Source organism: Myiozetetes cayanensis, unplaced genomic scaffold (genome assembly GCF_022539395.1).
Source record: "Myiozetetes cayanensis isolate MyiCay16 unplaced genomic scaffold, myiCay2020 scf4, whole genome shotgun sequence".
Lineage (NCBI taxonomy): Eukaryota > Metazoa > Chordata > Aves > Passeriformes > Tyrannidae > Myiozetetes > Myiozetetes cayanensis.
Window position 1 is genome coordinate 65079259 of NW_026087631.1, and position 23566 is coordinate 65102824.

Below are 23566 nucleotides of genomic sequence, written 5' to 3' on the forward strand. Positions count from 1 at the left end.
CTTGTTTTGCATGTTAATGAATTTTTTCCTGTATTTTAATTGACAAATATTGTTAGTCTCACAGTATTTTTTTTTAATATATATATAATAATATTTTTTATTTCTTTTGTGTTTGCTCGCTCTGCAAATATTTTGCAGAATATTTTTGGGGGTCTCTCTCATACCCCTGCATCTCGAGTTACTCATCTTGGGTGTGTTCATAGCTAGAAATAAATGTATATATATCACAAAGGATTTTTCATCAGCTATTCGTGCAGTAGTTGTGTTTTCTAGATTTTGGGGGTTTTTTATTGTGTTTTGAATTTGTTGTGAAAATGATGGGGGGGGGGACAGGAGCAGGCAGGAATGTTTGTATTTTTTGTGCCAGTCCACTTACACCTAGAAAGTGAAAGCGGGCAAAGTTCCAAGTTGAAGTCATCACTGCTTCCTGGACAACTTCCAGCAGCAAGATAACCTGGTGGCTGCTGGTACAGTAAGAATGGGAATTTCTCCTGAGGTTCTTTTCTAAGTGTAACTCAATTACGTAGTGCGCATGTTGATGCTGTAAATTCTCACTGTGGATTTTTTTGTTGTTTGGGTGCTTTTGTTCTGTGTTACAGTGTCTTCTGTACGCTGTCTTCTCTGCTCATTTGTTGCAGAGATTTTACAGATGCCTCAGTTGGTGCATGTGGTACCCAGTGAGCCGCTTGATGGAGCTTAAATCTATTATGTCTCATCACTTACTCTTTTTCCGTCCTTTTCTGTCCCACTTTTTGAGCCTATTTCTGATATTTCAGTTTTGACTTCAAGCAGCTTCTCCTGTGTGCCTTCTGTAGGTCAGGAGATATATGTGTTGTGGAGAGCAGAGTGTCTCTTCTAGTGCTTTCTTTTGGGCAGGCATGAACTGCAAAGATAACTGCCTTGCACTTGTACTTTCTAATGGCTGTTTGGTTGGAATGTGTGTATGCACAGGTGTGGGGGGTAGGGATATTCTGGACTGATGTGGTTTTCCCCTGCCTGAGGCGCAGTGGGAATACTTGCAATCCTTACACTCTGTTCTCCTGGATTTAATTATGTTTTGTCCAGTTTATATAGAAGAAAATGCTAGTGTGTCAGTTCCAGTTCATACCCACTGAATTGTTGACGTCTCTCCTCTAAATCTTCTTTTTGTGGCATTTTCATCAGAAGATGATAGGAGTGCTGCTTTTGAATAACTTGCTGAGACTTTTAATGTGAACTTGGTTGTGTTCTGTCAAGTGATTCATGCAGGAGTTGATAAAGGGGAATTACTTGGGAAGGAAAGGATGATGAAATAATGGCACCATTTCAAGTTACAGAAAGCACCAATAGTAAAACTTTGCCAAAATATTTCATGTTCAGTCATAGGGGATTGGGTACAGAAGACAGGGGAGGGATGCACAGAAATGCACCAAGGTGGTGTCAACTCAGAAAGCATTTGAGGTGCCATGGAATTTGCAGAGAGGGGTACGACAAATGAGGATACTTTTCAAGTGTTTGAGAATGTGTGGAAATCGATGCTACTGGTTAAAGGATTAACTCTGGATGGATTGTAGGTGATGAGAAGTAAAACAGGAAAATTAGGAGGTGAAACAGTAGGGTACCAGGCTCACAGGGGGAGTTCACTCAGAGAGAGAAGGGCAAACTTGTTGCTTTTTCTCTCAATCTGAAGTCCAAATGGTGCTTTGGTTTTGCTGTCACGTCCTATCATCTCAGAGTGCAAGCCTTCTAGGGTGAGGAGTGTTTATTTCCCTGTAGAGGACCTAGAAGACTGATCCAAGACAGAGGTCTCCACCTTTTTTATCATGTACCCCTGTCCGTAAAAAATTTGTGAGCACTCACAGTGTATTTTTATTTCTGAATTATACTATACACATATATTCCTGTACTAACATGTATAGTACAAAACATACACAAAAATAAAAATTAAAAAATGGAGGAGAGAAAGGTTAAATAAACACTATTTTAAAAATTCTGTAAGTTTTATTTATGAATGGTACCAAACCCATTTTCTTCATGCGTCCCAATGGATTGTCATGCCTGCCCCACTTTGGAAACTACTGACCTGAGGTCTCCTGTAATGTAGTTTAAATAAATTTTCCAGTCATCCAATAGTAACTATTTTTCTCCTTTTTTTTTCTTAATATTTTTGCTGTTTCACTGGCTGACATTTCCACTTTTAGTAAACAGGGCATGGTACAGGGACAAAACCTTTAGTCTGCATACCTCCATGTTGTGACTTTGGCCTTGATTCTGTTCCAGGCACAGTCTCACTGGAAGATGACAGCTGGGAGGGAAATTGTTTAGTTATTACCTTTAACTTACTATTAAGAGATGAAATATTTGTATGTAATATTTTAAATATCTGTAAATTAAGTTTATTTTTAACTTGAGGATCCAGGTAAATTTTCATCTCTGCTGCAAGGCATAAGGTTAAATTGCACTCAAACTTCTTTTAGTTCTTGCTTTCAGAATTTTCTTCTGCATATCATACGGGGTTGATAAGAGCTGTTCAGCTCTGTTACAGTTTCAACTATTAATAAATGATGTTGTCTCTTTCCAAGGATTACTACGGAATTACATTCCCTGCTCCTGCAACCTTGACAGGCAGAGATGGGAGCCTTGCTAACAACCCGTACTCAGGTGAGTGCTATTGCAAGATGAGGTTGGTAAGCAAGATGTTGTGGTTTCTAAGTGCAGGTTATCCCACTGTTGCTGGAAGAGGAATTGTTCTTCTCTTCTGTAAGCATGTGGTTGAAGAAGCTCTTCTTCATTCCTGCTCTTTCTCTTTAGTCATCATTGTGCAAAGATGATGTTAACGCTATCATCCCGGGTTTTCAGCAGTGGTTTCATCCACTGCCACCTGATTACGGCTTAAAACTGTAGCTAGGGGCACTGTAGTTCCTATAGGGATGGTGTTAAGTGTTGTCATACTTCCTAGTAACCAAAAAAAAGAAAAACTTGTTGGGGATGAGGTAGATGTGATGTATGTCACCACCTTAAAAAAAACCCATGAACTTGCTGCTCTGTAGGCTGCCAGAACATGCAGGTGTTTGGGAGTTTTCTGCTTCATAATCCCTTCTCTCGGGAGGCTGCTTTGGGGTTAATAACTGAATTTCCCTTCCTACTTCTCCAATAAGGTGGCCCACGATGCAAGCCTTGCTTTCCTGGCCTTCAGCTACTGTCTTCAGAACTTTGGTGGTGTGAGGAACTGGACATCTTAACTAGTCATGCTTGACAAATAAACAGACATTGGCAAAAATATACCCATCACTGCCTGTAAACCCTAACTTGCTTTCAGCTCATGAAGCTTAGCTAATCAGTTTAACCTCCAGAAGAGTGACACTTTAACCCAACAACCATTGGCTCTTTTGGCTATTTACCATACTTCTGCTTTTAGCATATTTAATTGCAATGATCTGATAGTAATGAATCTGCTCAGACCATGTGAGATAGGTGGGTATCGGTGTCTCCATTTTATCAGTGGATTATTCATGGCACGGAGTTCTTGTGCCCTGAACAGGCAATATTCCTGTGGCTATCAGGAACAGAGACTGGGAGAGGGCTTACCATGAACAGCTGTAGGCTTTCCGGTGTAGGGTGTGCTCTCTTCTGTAGTTGTCTGCTTGCATTCAGAGGATTTTAATCCATTGAATTCTACATCTTTGGAGTGTCACTGATAGCTTTTCTGATCAGTTTGTTCTTTCACAGGTGATGTAACAAAATTTGGACGTGGGGATTCCGCCTCTCCTGCTCCGGCCACCACGCTGGCCCAGCCACAGCAGAACCAGACACAGACTCACCACACGACTCAGCAGCCCTTCCTCAACCCCACCCTGCCCCCAGGGTACAGCTACACCGGGCTCCCTTACTATGCTGGTGTGCCCGGTGTTCCCAGTGCATTCCAATATGGGCCAACCATGTTTGTAAGTGTGACAGCCTAAATTGTAACCCTCCCTGCGTGCCTCTCTGGTTCTGGCTTTCTCCAACCCAAACATTCTACATCTTGGCACTATAGAATGGTTTGGGTTGGAAGAGATCATCAAAGACCATGTTGTTCTGACATGTTGTTCAGTTTAAAACCTCTGCCCCTTGTCCGGTCTCTACAGAGCCTGGTTGAATGTTTTTTCCATCTCTCCTATAAGCCCCTGTGAAGTACTGAAAGGTCACAGTAAGGTCTCCCCAGGGCCTTCTCTCCTCCAGGCTGAACAAACCCAGCTCTCAGCCTGTCCTCATAGGAGAGGTGCTGATCCCTATGATCATCTTCCTGCCCTCTGGATCTGCTCTGACAGGTCCCTGGCTTTCTCGTACTCAGGACCCCACAGTGGAGTCTCATGAAAATGGAATAGAGTCAACTTCCTCAGTCTGCAAGGGATGTCCAAAAACATGCAATATGAGGAAATAGATGTAGTCCCTTCCAGGAGAAAAGAAGAAGTTTAAAAGGCCAGAACTCTCTCAAATAGCTGACAGTTTTCTCTAAATAGCTGACAGCTGCAGCTCATGTACTGCGTATTCCTGAAAGCCCTTACTAGTTTCTGGAGAGTCAAGGGGAGACCCAAAGCTGAGTCAGTGAGCTGAGAGTGCCTGGAGATCCTTTTAAGGATGGAGGAGACCCCATTAAGTGAGAAGGCAGGGCTGGAAGTCGCAGGAGGAAGAAGGTTATTTGGGAAGAGGTGCTGCTCCAGGCAAAAGGGTAGATGAGTCTATTTAGGGCCCTGCAGGCCAGTGTTTTATAAAACAGTCTCAGGCAGGAACTGATGATTAGTTTGATTTTGTGCTTTGTCTTCCTGGGTTTGTGGGTAAGAATTTACTGTTTTCGTGGAACATATGACAGAAATATGCAGCCTGTTCTGAGGGAGGGCTGCACTGCAGTCACTCTAGCAAAAATCCTGGGGCTTGCACAGTTCCACTACAGCAAGTTATTGCTGGAAGTGTGAATGCCGTGCCAGCCCTCCCAACTCCAGACTGAATTTCCCTCCTAAGGCGGAGGTGCCTTCCCCGCTAGATGGCAGAGGGAGCTCGTGTTCCCCGCTTCACGGCACCTTTTGTTCCCTCCCTTTGTCCAGGTCCCTCCAGCGTCTGCCAAGCAGCACGGAGTCAACCTGAACACGGCATCGACTCCCTTCCAGCAGGCGAGTGGGTACGGACAGCACGGCTACGGCGCAGGTAAGGGCTCCCCGCCGCGCTGCCCGCGCGCCCGCAGCGCTGCTTGCGCCCCGTAACACCTTGTCTTGTACACACCGGCAGGCTACGATGACTTAACGCAGGGAACGGCAGCTGGAGATTACAGCAAAGGAGGCTACAGTGGGTCATCTCAAGCACAAAACAAATCTGCTGGCACTGGACCTGGGAAAGGTAACACACGAGTCTGCTCCGGAGTGCGGTGTAGTAGGGCAAACTCCCAGTGCTGTGCAGTGAGCACAGTAGCCAGCGTTAAACGGGGTCACGATCCAAGCTGTTTCTCCATCTCCCGTATACAAAATGCTTCTCTAATGGCCCAGGTGTTCCTTCTAAACCTCGCTGCTGAACTCTGCATAAAGGGTTTGTGTGGCTGATGTGCAGCTTTGTCCACAGTTTTGTACATGGGAGAGATGGTGAGATGTTTCCCCTGCCAGAGTTTTCTTTGCTGACGATCATAGTGGTCCTTCAGCAGTGCCATGTTTATGAAACATGAGCAGTTGGATGCTGCTGCTGAAATGGTCCTCTGGCAAGTGATGGCTAGATTTTAAGTTTCTTGGTAGGCCCCTGAGATGCCTGTGTGTTATGGACAAGCAGGGCACCTCACACATCTCTGGGCTGTCAAGCTGCTGTCTGTACACCCTGTAACTCACGTTGTGTCATGCCTGGAAATGTTTTCTCTGTGACCATAAAGACTGAAGACTTTACACAGCTCATACGAAAGCTTTATTCTGCACATGCTGGTTAGACCTGCAAAGTCTGCTTAGCACTAACTAGTTCATCCTTGGGCTTAAGGAAATACCAAGCTTTGTTGTGCATTTGAAACACCAGATGATCATGCTCTCCTTGGTGGAGAAACAATCCAAAAACCAACAATGTTTGGAGGAGGGTTACACGCTTGAAGTAACCTGTGTTGCTAAGGAGTGCACATCTTCTGAGTCCAGTCCTCTGAGTCACCAGCCAAAGGAACCACTGGTTTTATCCTGATCCAAGTAAAATGATCAGAACCAGTCCTTATAAAACTGTGAATAAGTGTCTGATTTGAGAGCCACCTTGCTGGTGAGTGTTTCTGAGTCTGTTGTGCCGCCAAACAGTCCAAGTGGAAGCCAGTCTGAGTCAGTGATGTCCCTGGTGTCAGGGCAGGGTAGCAATGCAGACCTCACTCTTCTGCAGGATGTGAAAGGACAAGGGCTCAGATGTGTTGGAGATGCTTTGTCTCATTGCTCAGGGCACCACTGGAAAGCTCTTGAATGCTACAGAAGAGCCAAATGGACCTCTGATCCTAGGGGAAATCTGGCTTTTTGTGAGCTTAAATGAGTGTTCAGTGCAACCTGCTGCTGCCTGGTGAAGTGCACTGGAATCCAAGTGGTAACCGCTGCGTTATGGACTGGGTGATTTATCCCAGTGGGCTGGCTTCCTGCTTTGCAGTGGGAATGAGGAACTGAGCCCTTTTTTCTTTTCCCATGTGGGTCTGAGATCCTGGAGAACCCTGCCGATCTGGCCAGCAGCAGCAGCAGGGCTGCTGAGGCTGCTGGAGGCACTGGGAGCAAAGCATGGGGTCATGCTGGGTGCTGGGTGACGTTCTCATTGTCGGTGGCATTTTTGTTTTCCAGGTGTTTCTGTGACCTCAAGTAACACGGGTGTGCCTGATATCAGCGGCTCAGTCTATAACAAGACTCAGGTGAGCAGTGCTGGACCCTCCTCCTCCATGGCACAAGGCCAGGCCTGTGGCTCCCCTTCTGTTCCCAGGCTGGCTAGTCTCAGTGTCAGCAGGCCATGGCTTCTGTAACGCTGGCTCTGGTTGCTGTTGGACTTGTCCTCTGTCCCACTGTTCCTGCTGTGTCAGCTCCTGAGAGCAGCTGCTGGCAGAGGCTCAGCATTTGTGTGCCACGTGCTGCCCAAGCTACCCCATGCCAGCAGGGTCCTGGGTGCAAATGAAATGTGATGGTGATAGGATTTTTAGTCAGAATAGTTCCCAAGGCAGGAGAGTCAAGAGGCCTCTTGCTTTTCACTAGAGGGACCAAGCAGTAGTGCCCATCCCTATGCCCAGGAATCCCTGTCCCACAGTCCCTGGAGGCCGTTGCTCAGCGTGCAACTTCCCAGGCAAAGCAGAAGGTGCCTTGACAAGCTGAGCAGTGGGCTTACGTCCAGCTCCTGTTTGCTCCTCCCTGCACCCTCAGCCAGGGGAATTGGTGTCTGGCTGCGATCCATACTTACAGGTAGCAAGCCAGCTGTCAGCCACATGCTTAGAGTTAGGGGTCAAGCTTTGGCCAGCAAGAGGAAGATATTACTGCAAGTTTTTGCATTTTGTTGGGCTTCCCTGGGTAGGTCAAGTAGTTCCAGGCTGAGCCCAGTCAGTGTGAGAAGAACTGATCAGGCAGCTGCTGCCATCCTATGTCCCTCTGAATGAAAAGAGGTCAGGGGAAAAAAGGAACACAATGACTGTGAAAACAAAAATGTCAGAACCATTAGTGCAGCTATATGGGTGAGAACAGGAGCTGAAACGCATCCTCAGGGGTGCTGGCAGGTATTCAGTGTGACCTGACTTGCTGATGGGGTAGGTGAAAGGTTCGGGTGATGTGTGTATTGGCCACTCTGGTTCTTGTCTGGCTGGGGCTGCTCACACCAGTGTGACACTGTACCCCTTGCCTCCCGTGCAGACGTTTGACAAGCAGGGATTCCATGCTGGCACTCCGCCTCCCTTCAGCCTGCCCTCTGCGCTCGGATCCACTGGGCCCCTGAATCCTGGTGCTGCCCCAGGCTATGCTCCAGCCCCGTTTCTCCATATCCTCCCTGCGCATCAGCAGCCTCATTCCCAGATGCTGCATCACCACCTTCAGCAGGATGGGCAGGTGAGTCGGCCCCTTCTGCCTCTGCAGCTGCCCAAAGGCATTGCTCCCCCCACCCTGCAGGGTCTTGGGGTGGGGGGGTTGTTTTGTTCACTGGGAAAGGGCCTTGGCAACGATTGCAGACTGACAGACTTGATGCTGTTGGCCAACCTGGGGAGGGAACCTCATGAAGTTCAGCAAAGGGAAATGCCAAGTCCTGCCCCTGGCAAGAAACAGCCCCGTGCACCAACATATATGAGGGATCACCCAGCTGGAATGCAGCTCAGCAGAGAAAGCCCTGGAGGTCCTGGTGGGCACCAAGTTGACCATGAGCCAGCAAAGTGCCCTCGCAGCAAAAAAGGACAATGGGATCCTGAGCTGCACCAGGCACAGCATTGCCAGCAGGCTGAGAGAACTGATCCTTGCCCTCAGCTCAGCACTGGTGAGGCCACAGCTGCAGCACTGTGTCCAGTTCTTGGCTTCCCACTATGGGAGGGGTTGGACACACTGGAGAGAGTCCAGTGAAGAACCATAAGGATGATGAAGGGACTGGATCATGTCTCCTGTGAGGAAAGGCTGGGACAGTTTTCAGCCTGGAAAGCACTGAGAGGGGACCTCATCAATGTAATACCCAAAGGAAGGGTGTAAAGAGGAATGGAGCCAGGCTCTTTCTGCTGCTGCCCAGTGACAGGAACAGAGGCAGTGGGCACAAACTGGGACACGAGATGTTCTCTCTGAACATCAGGGAACATGTTTTTGCTGGGATGGTGACCAAGCACTGGTGCAGGTTGCCCAGGAAGGTGGTGGAGTCTTCATCCTTGAAGCTGTCTGGACATGGTGCTGGGCAGCAGGCTCTAGGTGATCCTGCTTGAGCACAGGGTCAGACAAGCTACCTCCAGAGGTCCCTGCCAGCCTCAGCCAGGCTTTGACTGTGTAGAGCCCATCCTAATGAGGAGCATGGAGAGATGGCTGAGGGGTGAAGCCGAGGCAGGCGCTGCTGTGCCCTGCCTGCGGCAGGAGAGCAGGACGTGAGCTCTTGGACTGTGATTCTGGGGGAAAATGAAACATCCCCTTCTAGGTTACATGTCAGCTCCAGTTTGATTTCACCTGCACACTTGTTTCCTTTCCTCAGTCTAAATATTCCCTGGAAGAACAGAGTGTTCAACCTTGGGAGTCCAGAAATAGGACATGCTTTCGCACTACAAACGTGTGACATCCTTGTCTGGTGCGCTGCCTCTGATCACCTTGGGAGAGCTCCTTTGCTGTCCCCAGTCCTGCTCCTCACTTTCCTTGTGCTTGACCCCGTCTTGGGTGGGAGGCAGTGGGATGGTGCATTCCCAAGCTCCTGCTTGTTGTCCCCCGTGTCCATTCACCCTGGATTGCAGGATGCAGAGATGTTGCAGGGCAGGAACAGATCCCTTTCAGGGGGAGCATATCTGCATTGGTGGGTGTCAGGGCTGTCCCTGGTGACCCTTGGGTGGGCCTGTCATTCCTGGGAGCTGTGGGGCTGTGGCAGCTGATGTCCATGTCTCCTTTGCTTCCCATGTCTAGGGTGGATCCGGCCAACGCAACCAACCCAGCACCATGCAGCAAAAGTCTCAGGCTACCAAAACCGCCTATGGCACTTCTCCATACTGGACAAACTGAATCCGAAATGGGGGAAGGGAGAGAGAATGAAAGGAGAGGAGGAAAAAGAAAACAAACAAACAAACAAACAAACAAAAAGAAAACAAAAGAGAAAAAGGAAAACAAAAGCCGAAGCCCATTCCTGGAATTATTAGGAGAAGTAACTGCTCAGCCAAACGTCTGTGCGGGGAGAACTGCAGCCAGCCAGCCATCCTCTGTGTGACTCGCCTGCTTCCTCTTTGAGTTGCCGTTGTATGTAATATATTTATGTATGTATTTGTAAATGTAATAGAGCCTAAATGTGGTTTTCTGCATCTCGAAGCTGTTTTATTTTCTTTGTAGGAAAACTAATTATTCATTTTCCATCTGCACCAGGGAATCCTTCCTTCCTTGTTTTTTTAGGTGTTTTTTTTTTAAGCTCTGTGGGTTTTTTAACTCTGTCAGACAAAAGACAAACTGGACCTTCTTTTTTTTGGAGGTGGAGCCCATTTATTTAATGCAGTTCTAAATTCAGGCAAATAAGGAGACCTGCCCTTCAAAAAAAGCAAATCAAGATGTGTCCTGTTGGTTTTGTATCTATCCCCAGCCCCCAGTATAGCTGTTATTTTAAAGAGGGGGAAAATAAAAGAGAGAGAAAAAGAATTTTTTTATTGGCCTTCCCCTTTCTTTCATCTCCTCTCCCTCCCTCCTGTTGTGCAAGACAAACTGTCATGGGTTGTTTCATCACTGTGGCCTTGAGCTGCAGCCTTGCCTTTGAATTTTTCAATTTTTTGATAATAAGAATAATAATAAGAAAAAAAAAAGGACAGGGTTTTTTTTTTTTTTTGTGGGTTTTTTTTTTTTTTTTTTTTTGGTTGGTTTGGTTTTTTTGTTTCAGTTTTTGGGGTTTTTTTTGTTGTTGTTTTTCTCTATCAAGAGACTGGATGGCTCCTGGAACCTCCTTTGCATCATTAGAGGCAAAAACTATGTAGCAGTTTCTTAAATAAAAGTATAAGCTGTGTCTTGTACCTCTTTTTGCCCTGAGCCACCCTCCCAGGAAAGCCAGAGCTACTGGATGGAAACTTCATCTGTCCTTCCCCACTTTTTTTAAAACAAAGACCCTGGAGGCAACTCCTGGCCCTTCCTATCCTGCACCAGTGCGGTGAATGTTCTAGGATTTTCATTTCTTTATACCCCTTCCTCCACCTAATAAAGATCTGAGCATATCACTGGTGTTTGTCTGCATTTTCAAAGGCTCCAGGAGGAGTGTTACCCACCTGTCCCTTTCCACCTGCTCCGGCAACAGGAGCTGAGCTGGGAGGGTAAGAGCAGCAGGTGGGTCTGACCAAGGTGAGTTCACCTGGGGCTGAGAGCTCTCAGGCAGCTGCAGCAGGGATGGGATCGGGGCAGGACCCTGGCTCCTGCCAGGAGCATCGTCCCTGCCCTTGGACTCTTCTGAGGTGGTGCTGAGTCCCTGTGGAGCAGCTGGTATGGGGAGGGAGCAGAGCTGCAGCACTGCCCTGCCTTGCTTTGCCCACGAGGTCCATGGGCTGCACTGGGAGGAAGGGCACTGCTGAGGGCTCCCGAGGGAAGTCTGCTGCTTATCCTCCTGAGCAGCAGAGGAAGTGGGTAAATATGCAGCACACAACAGGCACGGGGATTCTTTTTTCCCCTCAAGATCCACAAGAAATTGTTTCTATCCTGAGAACCGCTTTTCATTTTGTTACCAGCTCTCAGGCACTCTGGGACCCAGTTGTCACCCAGCCCTCCCCCAGCCTCTGAGCAGCACAAGAACTGCCCTGGCCTTCCTCTGCCCTGGCTCAGGTTTTGACACTGGGCGAACTCCAGCAGCTGCTGCAAGCTCTCGGCAGCTGCTGTCCCACTGCCACCGGCTTTGGGATGTTAAGAAGGGCGAGGATGTGCCTGTGGGCTGGGGCCTCCCAGTTTGTACAAGGGCTGTACAAGCAGCTGTGCCCTGACAGCAACAGGACCTCATTTACCCACCGTCTGAGCTGCTGCCTCACAGGAGTTCTTCATAAACCCCCTGAGAACTGCCTTCATTTGAGTTCTTGTTTGCAGATATCTGGTGCTGCCCTGCAGGTGTAGCTCAGTCCTTTTTTGTGTGCGTCAAGGTCCAGAAGCAGGTGGAGCTGGGAAAAGGCAGCAGGTCAGTTGGTGCCAGCCCACAGCAGCCCCTGAGCCTTGGATTCCTGGCAGAGCCACTGCAAGAACTCCTGCCAGTGCTTCCCCACTGTTCCCAGCCACGCACCTTCCATCCTCAGCCTGGCTGAGAGCACAGAAGGACAGCACACGGACTGGGATGTCCTACAGCACCGTTCTCTTCCCCAGCACCCAGCGGCCAAGGCAGCTCCAGCACCTTCCCAGCTACTCTGGACTTCTGCCCACAGGCAGAGTGTCGCAGTCAGCCACAGGGAGGCTCCTCTGCTTTCCTTGTGAGACTCAACAAGGTGTTTCTCCCTTTCCCTACACTCAGTTCCTGCAGGACTCTGCAGCAATTTCCTCTCTAAGCCCTGTTCAGGCACTGATGGCAGAGCTGAGGTGGCCCAGCTGCACTTGGCGGTCAAGGAAAGGTGGGGGAATCCCTCCCTCCACGAGCAGCATCGGGGTTTGCTGGATAGGCTGGAGCTGGAGGGAGCAACTCCCGGCAGGAGAGCCCAGTGCTGGAGGGCCAGGCAGGAGATATAAGCAAACCAGATCCCAGACATTACCATCCCTGTGTGTCCCATTCCCCAGTATGGAGGCTCCTTTGGGAAGGCAGCTCCAAAATGCCACCGCCATTCCTCCAGCACAGCTGTGCAGCCAAAGCACTTGGCCTTAGCTAGATTGGACTGGGCAGTTGCTACTCTGCCACTGATGCCAAGTGCAGGCAGTGCAATCCCCTGATGCTTGTCCTGCTAATTTTAGCCCAACTGCAGCATCGAGGCACAGCAAACACACTTCCCTCCTGGGCCTGCAGGGAACAGTGTGGGCCGGGCAGGGCCAGCAGCCATGACCTCATTCTCTCTGCCAGCCATTCCCTGCCCCAGCAGTGGAGCTCCCTCCTGCCGTGCCTGCTCCTGCCCTGCCAGAGCACCGACCACCAGCAGCACCACAGCCCCACGGCAGCAGCTCTGACCCACGTCCTGCCTCCCTGCTCCAGTCACGAATCCATGAACCAGCTTCTCACTGGTCCCCCCCCCTTCCTGACTTAAGAAGACTAAATGCAACAGCAAGGCCTGTGGCCTCTTCCAAATCAGTTTGTTCTTTAGTCTTAGGTGCAGGCAGCTGTCAGACAGCGGCTTTATTCCCCAGTAACCTCACGGATTTTTGTGTATGGGTGTACGCACTGATACCAGAGCAGCACTGAACTTGTCATTCAAAGCTTTGAATCACCCATGCAACGCAACCAGGAAAGTAACAGTACAGAAATATTTTTATTTCACATTTTTATTAGTAGACAGATGTGCAGAAAAGACAAAATATAACTACTGAAGGGGAAGACAACACAAAAATGCATCAGTTAATTCTTTCTGGTAAATTATACTGAAGAAAAAAAGGAAAACATCTGGGAGTTCAGCTAAGAAAACTACTAAGAAATCTAGTGTACCCTGCTGGTTTCAGAATGGTTGAAAACTGCATTTGAAGGGACTTGTAAGTTGCAAATGTAAACGCTAATATTGGCTGAAACAGGAGAAAAAGGATTAAGAAAAAAAACAATACACAGAGTAGGTAAACATTTTTCTGCAATCATCTCTTAAATAGTTTCAAAAAAATCCCCTCATACTTCAGTTGTATCTGAAAAAAAGGAAACCAGCAAGTCAACAAGCAATGACACTGCACAAGACAGTGGGGAAGAGAAATTAGTCTGGTTATTGTCGGAGCGCTCAGAAGAGGTTGCTTTCTTGTCTTTAAAAAAGGGTAAAACAAGAGTCATAATAATGCATCTTACAACACCAAGCTTGGAAATACAAGTCACTGGAGAGTATACAGTGAAGACGGTCAAAAGTACAAGGGAAATCCTGAAAGATGCAGTATCCTCATTTCCAACCCAGCCATCAGCACAGCCAGCATTGTCACCCTCTGCTCCTTCACCGCCCCCAGCCACCTGAAAGCTGAAGGTCGGTGCCCCTGTCCCGGCATGGCCCTGGGACCAGTTCTGCAGCCAGGAGACAGGGGCCCTTTTGCCACTCCTGATGCTGCCCTCGGAGGGCTGGTGTGAGGCTGGGGGTGCCCCACCCTCGCTGGATGCAGGGCAGCCCCGCTGTCAGCTCCAAAAAGCACCTGGGGCTGAGTCAGTCCTTGCTGGAAGGTCGAGCTGAAGGAGCAGGACACCTCAGGAGGGTGCAGCTGCCTTTCCAGGTAACATGCAAGCAGGAGGGCAGAGGGCCGTGGGAAGCAGCGGGGACAAGGAATCACCACTTGGGCTGCCTTCACTCCCTGGGGGCAAAGGGATGCACATCCCCGGGCAGGGACTGTCCCTGCTGCAGCAAACCCCTGCCAAGCAACACTGAAAACAGATCTGCCTCGCTCATTTCACACGGAACCCCACATACCTTCCTCTCCTCCCCGAGGGCTGCCTTCCCCTCCTCTCCCTCTGGGCAGCACACTTGGAAGCTCAGTCTTGCCCGGGGCACAGCTGATCCCAAACAAATCCCCGGAGAGGCTGCAGCTGGTGACGTACCATGGAAAACCCTGAGATACATGGAGGGGACGAGCAGGCCCTGGCCATGGTGATGCCTCTGTGCCTGTGGGGACCGAGGGTCCCACCCAAGCAGGGGCAGCACCCCTGAGCTGCTCCGGGGCTGCCAGAGCTGGCGGCCGATCCAGGGATCATGCACAAGGTGAGCTCGGGGCACTGCACCACGGCCAAACACGAAGAGCTGCAACACGGTCAGGATGCTGAGGGACTGGGGAAGAGGGTTCTGAGACAGGAACATGCATGATTCGATCCCCCTGACCACGATGGAGGGCCCTAAGCTCTGCCAAGAGCTCCCAGAAATGTGCAGGATGGTGAGCTCAGGGCACCAGCTGAATGAAGCACGATGTTGGGGGCAGACCCTCCTGCTGGCCTTCCCTTCCAGCCTGGAAGCCCCGCTCTCCTGGGGCAGAGGTGCACCTACCCACAGGCAGGCAGCATAAGCTGCACAGGGCTGGGGCTGCAGGAAGCAACGGCTGCTAGTGAGCACTGGGGCAGGAGAATACTGGTCTCTCCTACTGCCAAAAATAAGTTTAGGGTGAATGGTGGCCCACTAGGCAGCAGGATGCACATCTGTTCTCATCCCTGCAGGGTGGGGCAGCTGGTAGCAAATGCCAGCAGAACAGCTAAACTGAACTTTTGCAACCCTATCCTAGTCTGAAAAAGAAGCAATTAAAAAAAAAATAAATAGCAACCCAGGGCTCAGTTGTACAGACGTGAAGTGTTAAGTGTTTATTTTAGGGTTCATCTCACAAGCCTTTTCCAGAGACAAAGCTGATTGTGCCCTCTGGGGCTCCAGAGGCCAGCTATTTCCTAACTTAGTAGGCTGAAAAGGAATACTGTACCTTTCAGTGACATCCCATCAAGCTCAACACACAGTAGCTTTACACTCTCCGCCCCACACCTTATAAAGGAAAAGCCACCACCACAAGGCTAAACGAATGTACACACGCTATTATTGTAAATGGAGCAGCTAAACCTTGGCAATTTGCTTCGTGGGGATTTTTTTTCTTCCCAGTAAATGCAGCACTTGAGCTCCTGAAAACCCGGCTTCCAATGGGTTTGTTCCAGCTTTAAATACATTAAACATCTCAATGCAAGACTGTATTTAATTCAAGAATCTAAACGCGAGCAAACCTGTTTTGCTGTGAGCGTTTCGTAGAGAAGTGAAAAGGGGAGTTTCTTTTTTAAAAAGAAATCGTAATACAGTGATAAAAGGGTTAAGAATGCAAGAATTCAGACATTCTGTGGAGGGTCTCTAAGAGGTCCATAAAAAAGGAGCAAACAGATCCATACAACAGGAGACAGCAGGAGACAAAGTTTTGTGTTGGGTTTTTTTTTTTGTTTGTTTGTGGTTTTTTTTTTCTTTTTTTTCTTTTTTTTTTTTGACACCCCCCCCCCCTTTTTTTTGCTGGACTGCTGCTAGGTTACCGCTGCTCCCTTCTGGCCTGAGTCGGCAGGGCAGTACAGGGGCATAGAGGGAGCAGGTCACGACTCCTCGTTGCCAGAATCATCATCATCGTAACAGTCGGCATCCTCCTCCTCCTCGTCTTCGTCGTCAATGTCGTCATCGTACAAGTCGTCGTAAAGCAAATCTGAACTGTTGTCATTGGAAGGCACTTTAGTTTTGATGCAGTACTCTGCCAGTGTAGTGGGGACCTTCACGCCATCCTTCTCTGCCTCAGCTTTGGTAGCCAAAACCTGTTTCCTGTGGGGAGAAGGACACAGCGGGAACGTGAGCAGGGCCAGCAGCAGCTCAGCTCCACTCCCACCTCCCGGCCAGCCCCAGCCCAGCCCAGCCCTCCTGGCAGCTCAGAGTCAGGAGATCGGAGGTTTGGATAAAGCACCACAAACAGCACTGGAAATAGATTTAGTTCCTGCAGTCCCAGCCTTGGGAACACGCCAAGAGTGTTTGCAGCAACATATGAAATCCGTTATTTCACAGGACTCCACGTAAGAGACCTGCCAGAGCCCAGAGCAAATTCCATTTGCTACAGCAGGAACGGTCAGGGATTTCCTACGATGATTTATTGACTCTACCCTGACAGCTCCACCCCCCCGTGTGCTCAAAACTGCCATTCCCACAAGCCTTTGGCAGGTCTGAGCTCCCAGCAGAGGACAAGAGCAGTTGGAGTGAGTGGCTGCACCCCAAGGCACAGCCGTAACCCCAGCCTGGGGCCGGCAGAAGCCAAGTGTTTCCCATCCCCCCAGGACAGGCTCTGGCTGCTGCCTCCCAGCAGGGAGGAGCAGATGGCAGCCTCATCCCCTCACCCACCCGCCTGCTCCTCACTCTGCCATTCCCTGCGCAGGGAGTACATCCAGCTCTGCTGATGCCGAGGGAGCTGGAGGACTGAACCTCCCAGCTCAGCTCTCTGCACAGACAGACTGCTCTGCCAGCTCCAAAAGGGGCACATCCTGCTGGCCCAGCTGGCACAGCCAGCGCAGATGTGGCCTCATGGCAGCAGTCCCTCCCCAGGCTCTGCAGCAGCCCTGGCTCCCTCTCACATCATCTCCCTGCGGCTCCCGATGAACCATGAACTCAGAAGGCAGCACTGAGCAGTGCTTCCAGCTAATCAAACCCAGCTTTGCAAGGCCTTGCCAAATCCCACTGATACTCCTTCGAATTGGAGGGACATGATTATGATTCATGCGTGCATTAAGCACAGGAATTAGTAGGATGCAGTCAGTTTCCATCACATCCCAAGCAATGCAGGGCTCAAAAGGCAAGCAGGGACTCTGATGGGGATGTACTAGTAGCCAGTAGGTTTTGCAGAGCATCATGACAGATTAGTCTGAAAAAAGGACCATTTAAAGACATATTAGCCCAGCCCTCCTGCCCCAGAAGCCTGCTCTGCTTCTGTGCCCTGAAAACTCTGGAGGCATCAGACGCATGGAGTTGGAATAAGATGATAAAATTAATTTCCAAAGAAACAACTACTGCAAGAAATGAGTTTCAGCAAATTCTGGAAGCACCCTGTTTCATAGGATCCAACGCAGGAGGCTGGTAGCACAGCATTCCACGTGGAAAAGCTTACCGTATGATTTCGGCGTACTCCTTGTCTTTTCCTTTACTGTCCCTCCATTTCCTGAACATGACTGATGCATCCACATTGGCTGGGGAGAATGTGTTGGGCTCATTAAGCAAAGAGATTACACTCAGTAAGATAGTCCTGAAAGAGGTAACCACAACAGCAGAGTCAGAGCTAATGCACTCATGGATTCTGGATGCCGACGACTTCTCTGGATGATGCATCAGAAACTTGTTTGAAGCCAAGTCTTAAGCTGAGGATAATACTTTAAGTGAGAGCAGGTATTTACGAACCTCACACCCTGGCCATCCATGAGGAAAGGTGACACAACACAAACCTCATGTGCCCGCAGTTCAGTGTGTCTGTGCACGTGCTTGTGACAGGGCAGCAGGCAAAGCTGAAACCAGAGCAGAATTCAGCTTGTCCACACCACCCACAGATGGTGCAGGGCTGGAAACCTGCTCAGTGAGCCTGTTCCTGCAGGCATGCAGCCTCCCAGCAGGAAGCCAGGCTGTTTGCCTGCCCTGCACAAGGAGAAGGACCATTAGGATCCCAGGCCATCAGAAAAGGCTGCACTGCTTCGCCTCTGCCCCACTGGGTGGTAAGAGGCTGAGGCCGTGGGCAAGTCTCTCCTCTCGTCAGCTTGTGTATCACTAAAAAAGCTGCAGCAGCAGCAGCACTCGAGCACAGCAAGGGGAAGGCAGTGCAGATGTTTTTCAACACCCAGGCCTGCTGCCAAGGCCCAGAGGGATTCAGCTGCTGGTGCTCAGCAAAGCCAGCATAAGCCAGTCACGTAACCCCTGGCAGAGAGACACCCTTCCTGGATTTCCAGCAGCAACCCAGAGCTCGCCAGCTGCCCTGCTCTGCTGGCATTTACTGGGGGCAAACACCACCCCCTTGCCCAGAGACCCTTCTCCTGTAGTTCCTTCAGCCCTCTGCACTTCAGCTCCTGTGCCACAACCAGCACAAACACCAACAGCGAGCTCCGCACACCCGGACACTGCAACAGCTCCACCTGTCCCGGTGCTCCCAACAGCAACAGCTTCCCATCCAAGGGCAGGGAAGAACAAGAGACAAGGAGCAAGGCTTGAAACACAGCAGTACATGACAGCCCCTTTGCAGAACTCGATTAAAGGAGACTTGAAGCCACAGTTGTATTTGCACTGATTCAAGGGCATCCTCAGAGCAGCGTGTGCTGAGTACATCTACCAGATCATATATCTGGGATGCAATTCCAGGAAAAGCTCGGCCATATTCTTTTTCTCATTCTTTTTCATTTTCTTTTTCTCATTCATTGCTGATTTTCTTGAAAGGTTTTGAAACTAAACACTGGTGTCTGACCAGACTAGCATGGCTATCAGAAGAGTCTTACACAATTTATTTTCCAAATTATGTAGCTCTGTAGGAAAAGAGACCTGCAGCTCCAGAAAAAAAACGGTCTGGTCAGACTGGAATGATGGGCAGAAGAAATCATCATCTACTTCATCTCAAGAATTCGTTTAAAAGCCTTTGATTCTCAGCAAAGAGGTTGCAAAGCCACCATGTCAGCTCCAGCATCGTGCAGCAGCTTTACTGTAGAACAAACAAAGTCGACGGAATCCCAGGGATCACGTCCTAGCATGTTGTTTCATGCAAGCTGACAGAGTGAAGAGAGAGGGATTTCAAACCTGGTTCTGCTTCCTTACATCCCCCACCCCATTCTGGGGAACAGTGAACTGTTTCAAAGGGGTTCCAGTGCTGCTGTCTATAGAGGAGTCTCCATACATCCCTTTACCACTAGGGAAGAGCAGCCAGCACAGACATGGTGTGGATAAGTTGGTGCTCCCAACCAACAAATCCTATTACATTCCTCGTTGAAAAGGGATTTTTTTTTTTTGTTCCAGCTACTATCCACATTGTAGCCTCTCAGAGCCACTTTTAGAGGTGGGTATAGATTTGTCCTAGCTCTCCACATTTTGCTCTCCAGTGTAAGTTAAAAGTTTTGGCTTAGGTTGTACTGGTGGTTACTTTGGCGCATTGTGCTGTTTGCAGGGTCTGCCCCAACCTTAGGCAGCCAAAAAAGCCAAGAAAAACAGGAATCCTTGGGAAACAAAGCAATAGCGAGACAGGACATCACCTATCTGCATGAGATACAGATGTACCAACTTATCAAATGCTGTGCCGAGTTCTGGCCTGTGTAGCTCAAGGACAGGGAGGAGGCAGGGGAGACGGAGAAGGGCAAACAATTATCAAAGAGCTTCACCTGTAAGACACCACTCCCTCAGATCCATGGGACACAGGAGGCAGTTTTCTCTGCCACACAAATCACAGCTGCATTCCTTAATATCTTGCTGAGTGTTTGCTGTATTTACTCATGCCCTCCTCACCTATCTCCAGTGATGGGAAAGTCCACACTTGACTGTGTTTAAAAAAAATTAATGAGCCTGCATGACACCCTTAGAGGTGGAAGCACAGGTGCTCTCAAAGTTGAAGAATGACATTTTTCCCCCTTAAACACTTCAACCCTGGTCATCTCTGGCAAACAAACACTCAGCAGGATTTAGGAAAAGCAGCAGTTGAGGAGCAGCCCCAGGTTACACAGGCAGCTCATGACAAGCATGCTGCCTTCCACACCTTCAGCTCCACTGCCTCCCTCTGACACTCTGGAGCCTTCCAGTGCCAGATGGGACTCCAGCAGGATGTGTTTCTGCTGGCACTCAGGCCAAAGGCTGATGCTGGTAGCAGACTATCAGTGAAGGATGAGTTTTATTTGCATGTTCTGATACAGCTGAGGAATGTTTTGTCTGCATATGTCACCCTTAAGCCCAAGACATTCCATGAGAGTAAGCACCAAAACCTGGAGCTGTGGTGAGGGAGAGCAGAAATCAGAGAAGGAGCACCGTGAGAAGTTGAATATAATGAAATACTCGAAGTGTTTATGTGATATGTGTAATTAATGCCCAAAGCTCTTTCCTAGCAGTGAGTTGAGGCTTGTCACTCACCTACTCAGCTCTTTATGGACAGTGTCTGGTAACGAGAAGGAAATTCAGCTGCTGTTTCCAAAACACGGACAGGCTAGGCCTTGAATTGGTACACAGTGATCCTTTGTTCTTTTGGCAGGAAGAAAACTACCCAGCTAACTGCTCAAGATACCACACAGCAGGACAGGAGACAGACAAACAACAGAAGGCAAACAAACTTGCCTTAAGAGCATGAAAGCCTGTGAATGGGACAGAAGGCTCCACACTGTCAGCCCAGTATCAGGACACAGAGTACCTTCAGTACCCTCAGACAGCTTGGTAAGCCTGGTTTCCACTTCAAGCCTTAAAACCCCAAAGCTTTAAATTCCTTTCTAAGCCTCTCCCAACTTAAGCCTTAGTCTTGTAGAGACAATAGGCCTCTGAAGTCACTGTTGCACATCACATCCACAGTTACCTGACATTTTGGGTAGGGTTCCACCTCTCAGATGGCAGTTCTCCACTTTGTGGGTCATCTACAGGTGGGTGAAGAATTGAAATACATACATCTCCATTCTGCAAGACAGAAAAAAGCACTGAGAATAGCCTGGCTTGAGGCTGAAGTCTGATGATTCAATTCCACCACTTGAGCAGTTTAGACTCGTTGATATGAACACCCAAAAAAAAAAACCCCAAACCCAAACTGGCAAGAACTGGAAGTGGTTCTCCATTCATCCTGGATCTACTTTATTTATACCCAAGGGTTAGTCTGCAAATCAGCAAAAAACCCAACCTAAAGTCAGAGACAGTCAGGTTTACAGAATGTAGCAAAGCAAGCAAAAATAGAAATAAGATAGCATAAAACTTAATTGATCTCCAGATAGCAAGTACTGTCACAGTGATAGAAATAAGCTTTAGTCACAGGAGACCCAAAGGGTTAAAAAAATGTGGTGTTCCTAGTGGTTGCTGAGTTTGCCACAGGAATTTTTGAATTGAAGGGTTTATCACTCTCTGTTAGCTCAGGTACGAAAACATTTGTTCTCCCAGGACACAAGGATGTTGAACAGATGGTGTGGGGCAGGCTTGCCCTGCTCTCCTAGGACACAGCTGTTCGGAATATCAGATGAAAAAGCAGGAGATGCTCTCTGAAGGTTTCACTGAAAATCCCTTCCAGCATGCGAGATATTCTGGCAGCATATGGAAGCCATACAGCCACGTAATCCCCAATATGTGTTCTACTCATAGAATATAGAGTTAAAGCTCCTGAATATAGAGTTAAAGCTCCATAATGCCCACCATTTATAAACATTTGGAGAAGCCTGTAAACCCAGTTCTCCATCAGCAACAGCCCTCTGACACAATTGCTTTGTAGGAGCGCTGTGGTAGTATCCACCACATCCGATATCCTCCACTAAAGTACTCCAGGGACTTGTGGGGTCCCAGTGCTTTACTGCAGGATGGGGTGAAGGTGCAGATGAGTCCTAAGGCCAGTCAGCAGATACTGGCCTCCCCAGCCCCACTGGCTTGCTCCCCCTTGCTGCCTGGGTGATGTACAAGTTCCTGGAGGCAGTCCCACACCATGAGGAGGCACAGCCTGAGCTGAGGGGCAGCACTCCGAGGCACAGCTTGATGGCAGGATCAGTCCTGTTTAGGATTCCAGGCTGGCAGCTACCCACACACGTGGTCCCAGGCCCTTCCAGCACTGCTGGAACACAGAGCAGGGCTGCTCACAGCAACAGCATCTGTGCCTTTGAGCCCAAGCCAGTGATCACAGCCACAGATTGCAGCAGCTCACCTGAAGGGCCTCGCAGACATTTCAACTCATCTTGATTAACAACGACTTTTGTTTCATAGCCAAAAACGATCCTCTATCAGCGTTGGAGGGTTGTGATCAGGATCCAGATTTCAGTGGCACATTAACCCTGCCAGGTTTGCTAATCTAGCCAGCCCTTGTCACTTTGAAGCAGGTTTTAGTGAAGAACACAGCACTGCAGCACCTGGAGCTGCTGAATACCACAGCACACACGTATGTTGCTGGAACAGTTTGCCTTAAGAAGGTAGCTTCCTTTTTAGGACTCCAACAGGCTTGTGCAACCTTGGAATTTTTTCAGGATCGTTTTAAGGTGAAGTTAACTTTACTAATGTTAATTTACGTTCCCAGTCCATCACACTTTTATTAATAATTTTGTTTAGTTTTTCCTTTAACCCTTTCCTGGGAGAATGCAATGCTGGTGGCTCAGAGGGTATCACAGCACTTGGGAGAAGTTCCTGAAGTGATGAGGTGAGCAGCATGTGGACAAGCAGATGTTTGGCAACATGAAGATACTAGAGGGAGGCAAGGATGTGAGAAAGTTTCCCTCTTGCAACAATCAGTGTTATGTGTTTGGTAATCGCACTGCATTAGAGTCTGGAAGGGTAAAGGGTAATGGGGCCTGGTGAGATCAGCACAAGGTTTTAGGGATCAGGGTAGGCAAGGGGTGAACCTTTTCCTACATACATTATGAAATATACAGACAAGGAGGATGAGGTTTTCATCTGCCAAGGGGAAACAGCCACAATTCTATCTAGGACCGAGAACTCTTGTGTCATAAAAATAACGAACAAGACAAGACAAGAGGGCACGGGCTTAAGCTCTGCCAGGGGAGGTTTAGGTTGGATATTAGAAAGAAATTCTTTCCAGAGAGAGAGATCAGGCATTGGAATGCCCTGCCCAGAGAGGTGGTGGATTGACCGTGCCTGGAGGTTTTTAAGATGAGGCTGGCTGTGACACTGAGTGCCATGATCTGGTAATCACAGTGGGGCTGGATAAAGGGTTGGACTTGATGATCTTGGAGGTCTCTTCCAACCCAGTTAATTCTATGATTCTGTGAAGTGAATGCAGTTTTACCAAAATTCAACTAGATGACCTAAGTAGAGATGCGAAAAATACACCTTACTCAAGTCTCACTGCTCAGAACTGGAACATCAACTCCAACCTCTCCATCTGGTCCCACCAGCAGACTCTAAACTGCTGTTTTCTTTTATCTTTGCACTAGAAGGGTTTCTTTTTTTCCCTGCTCCTGACAAGCCCTCAAACCTCAAGCACTTTGCTGAGTTAGTCTCAGTTTCATTTGGAGTTGTCCCAGTGCCTCATCTTCACTGCCTAATTGTTGTTTCCAAAACAGCCTGCAAGCTGCTTCAGGTTCCCTCAGCTGCAAGAAATACTGCTACAAACACAAAGCTGAGAGCTGGAGTATTTCAAGGGTAAACCCAAAATACACCCATGAAGTTTTGGGTTAGCTTCTCCTCCTACCTTCA

The 23566-nt window shown here is 48.8% G+C and overlaps 3 protein-coding genes across 9 annotated transcripts in view; 1 reads left to right on the forward strand and 2 right to left on the reverse strand.

Annotated features, from left to right (window-relative positions):
• The window catches only part of UBAP2 (ubiquitin associated protein 2), a 152376-nt gene extending 142584 nt beyond the window's left edge, over nt 1–9792 (forward strand). For all 5 annotated transcript variants that reach the window (XM_050328800.1, XM_050328801.1, XM_050328802.1 and 2 more), the window contains 7 exons: nt 2562–2640; nt 3709–3923; nt 5064–5163; nt 5245–5352; nt 6789–6856; nt 7836–8027; nt 9555–9792. In XM_050328800.1, the coding sequence (XP_050184757.1) occupies nt 2562–2640; nt 3709–3923; nt 5064–5163; nt 5245–5352; nt 6789–6856; nt 7836–8027; nt 9555–9650 (858 nt within the window). In that variant the 3' untranslated portion in view covers nt 9651–9792. The remainder of the gene's footprint in view (nt 1–2561; nt 2641–3708; nt 3924–5063; nt 5164–5244; nt 5353–6788; nt 6857–7835; nt 8028–9554) is intronic.
• The window catches only part of TPGS2 (tubulin polyglutamylase complex subunit 2), a 698248-nt gene that overhangs the window by 427200 nt on the left and 247482 nt on the right, over nt 1–23566 (reverse strand). The gene's annotated exons all lie outside the window — the stretch shown is intronic.
• UBE2R2 (ubiquitin conjugating enzyme E2 R2) overlaps nt 13024–23566 on the reverse strand; it is a 52545-nt gene continuing 42002 nt past the window's right edge. The window contains exons 3-5 of the mRNA XM_050328823.1: nt 20748–20845; nt 17340–17474; nt 13024–16012 (exon numbers count right to left, since the gene is read on the reverse strand). Of these exons, the coding sequence (XP_050184780.1) occupies nt 15793–16012; nt 17340–17474; nt 20748–20845 (453 nt within the window). The 3' untranslated portion in view covers nt 13024–15792. The remainder of the gene's footprint in view (nt 16013–17339; nt 17475–20747; nt 20846–23566) is intronic.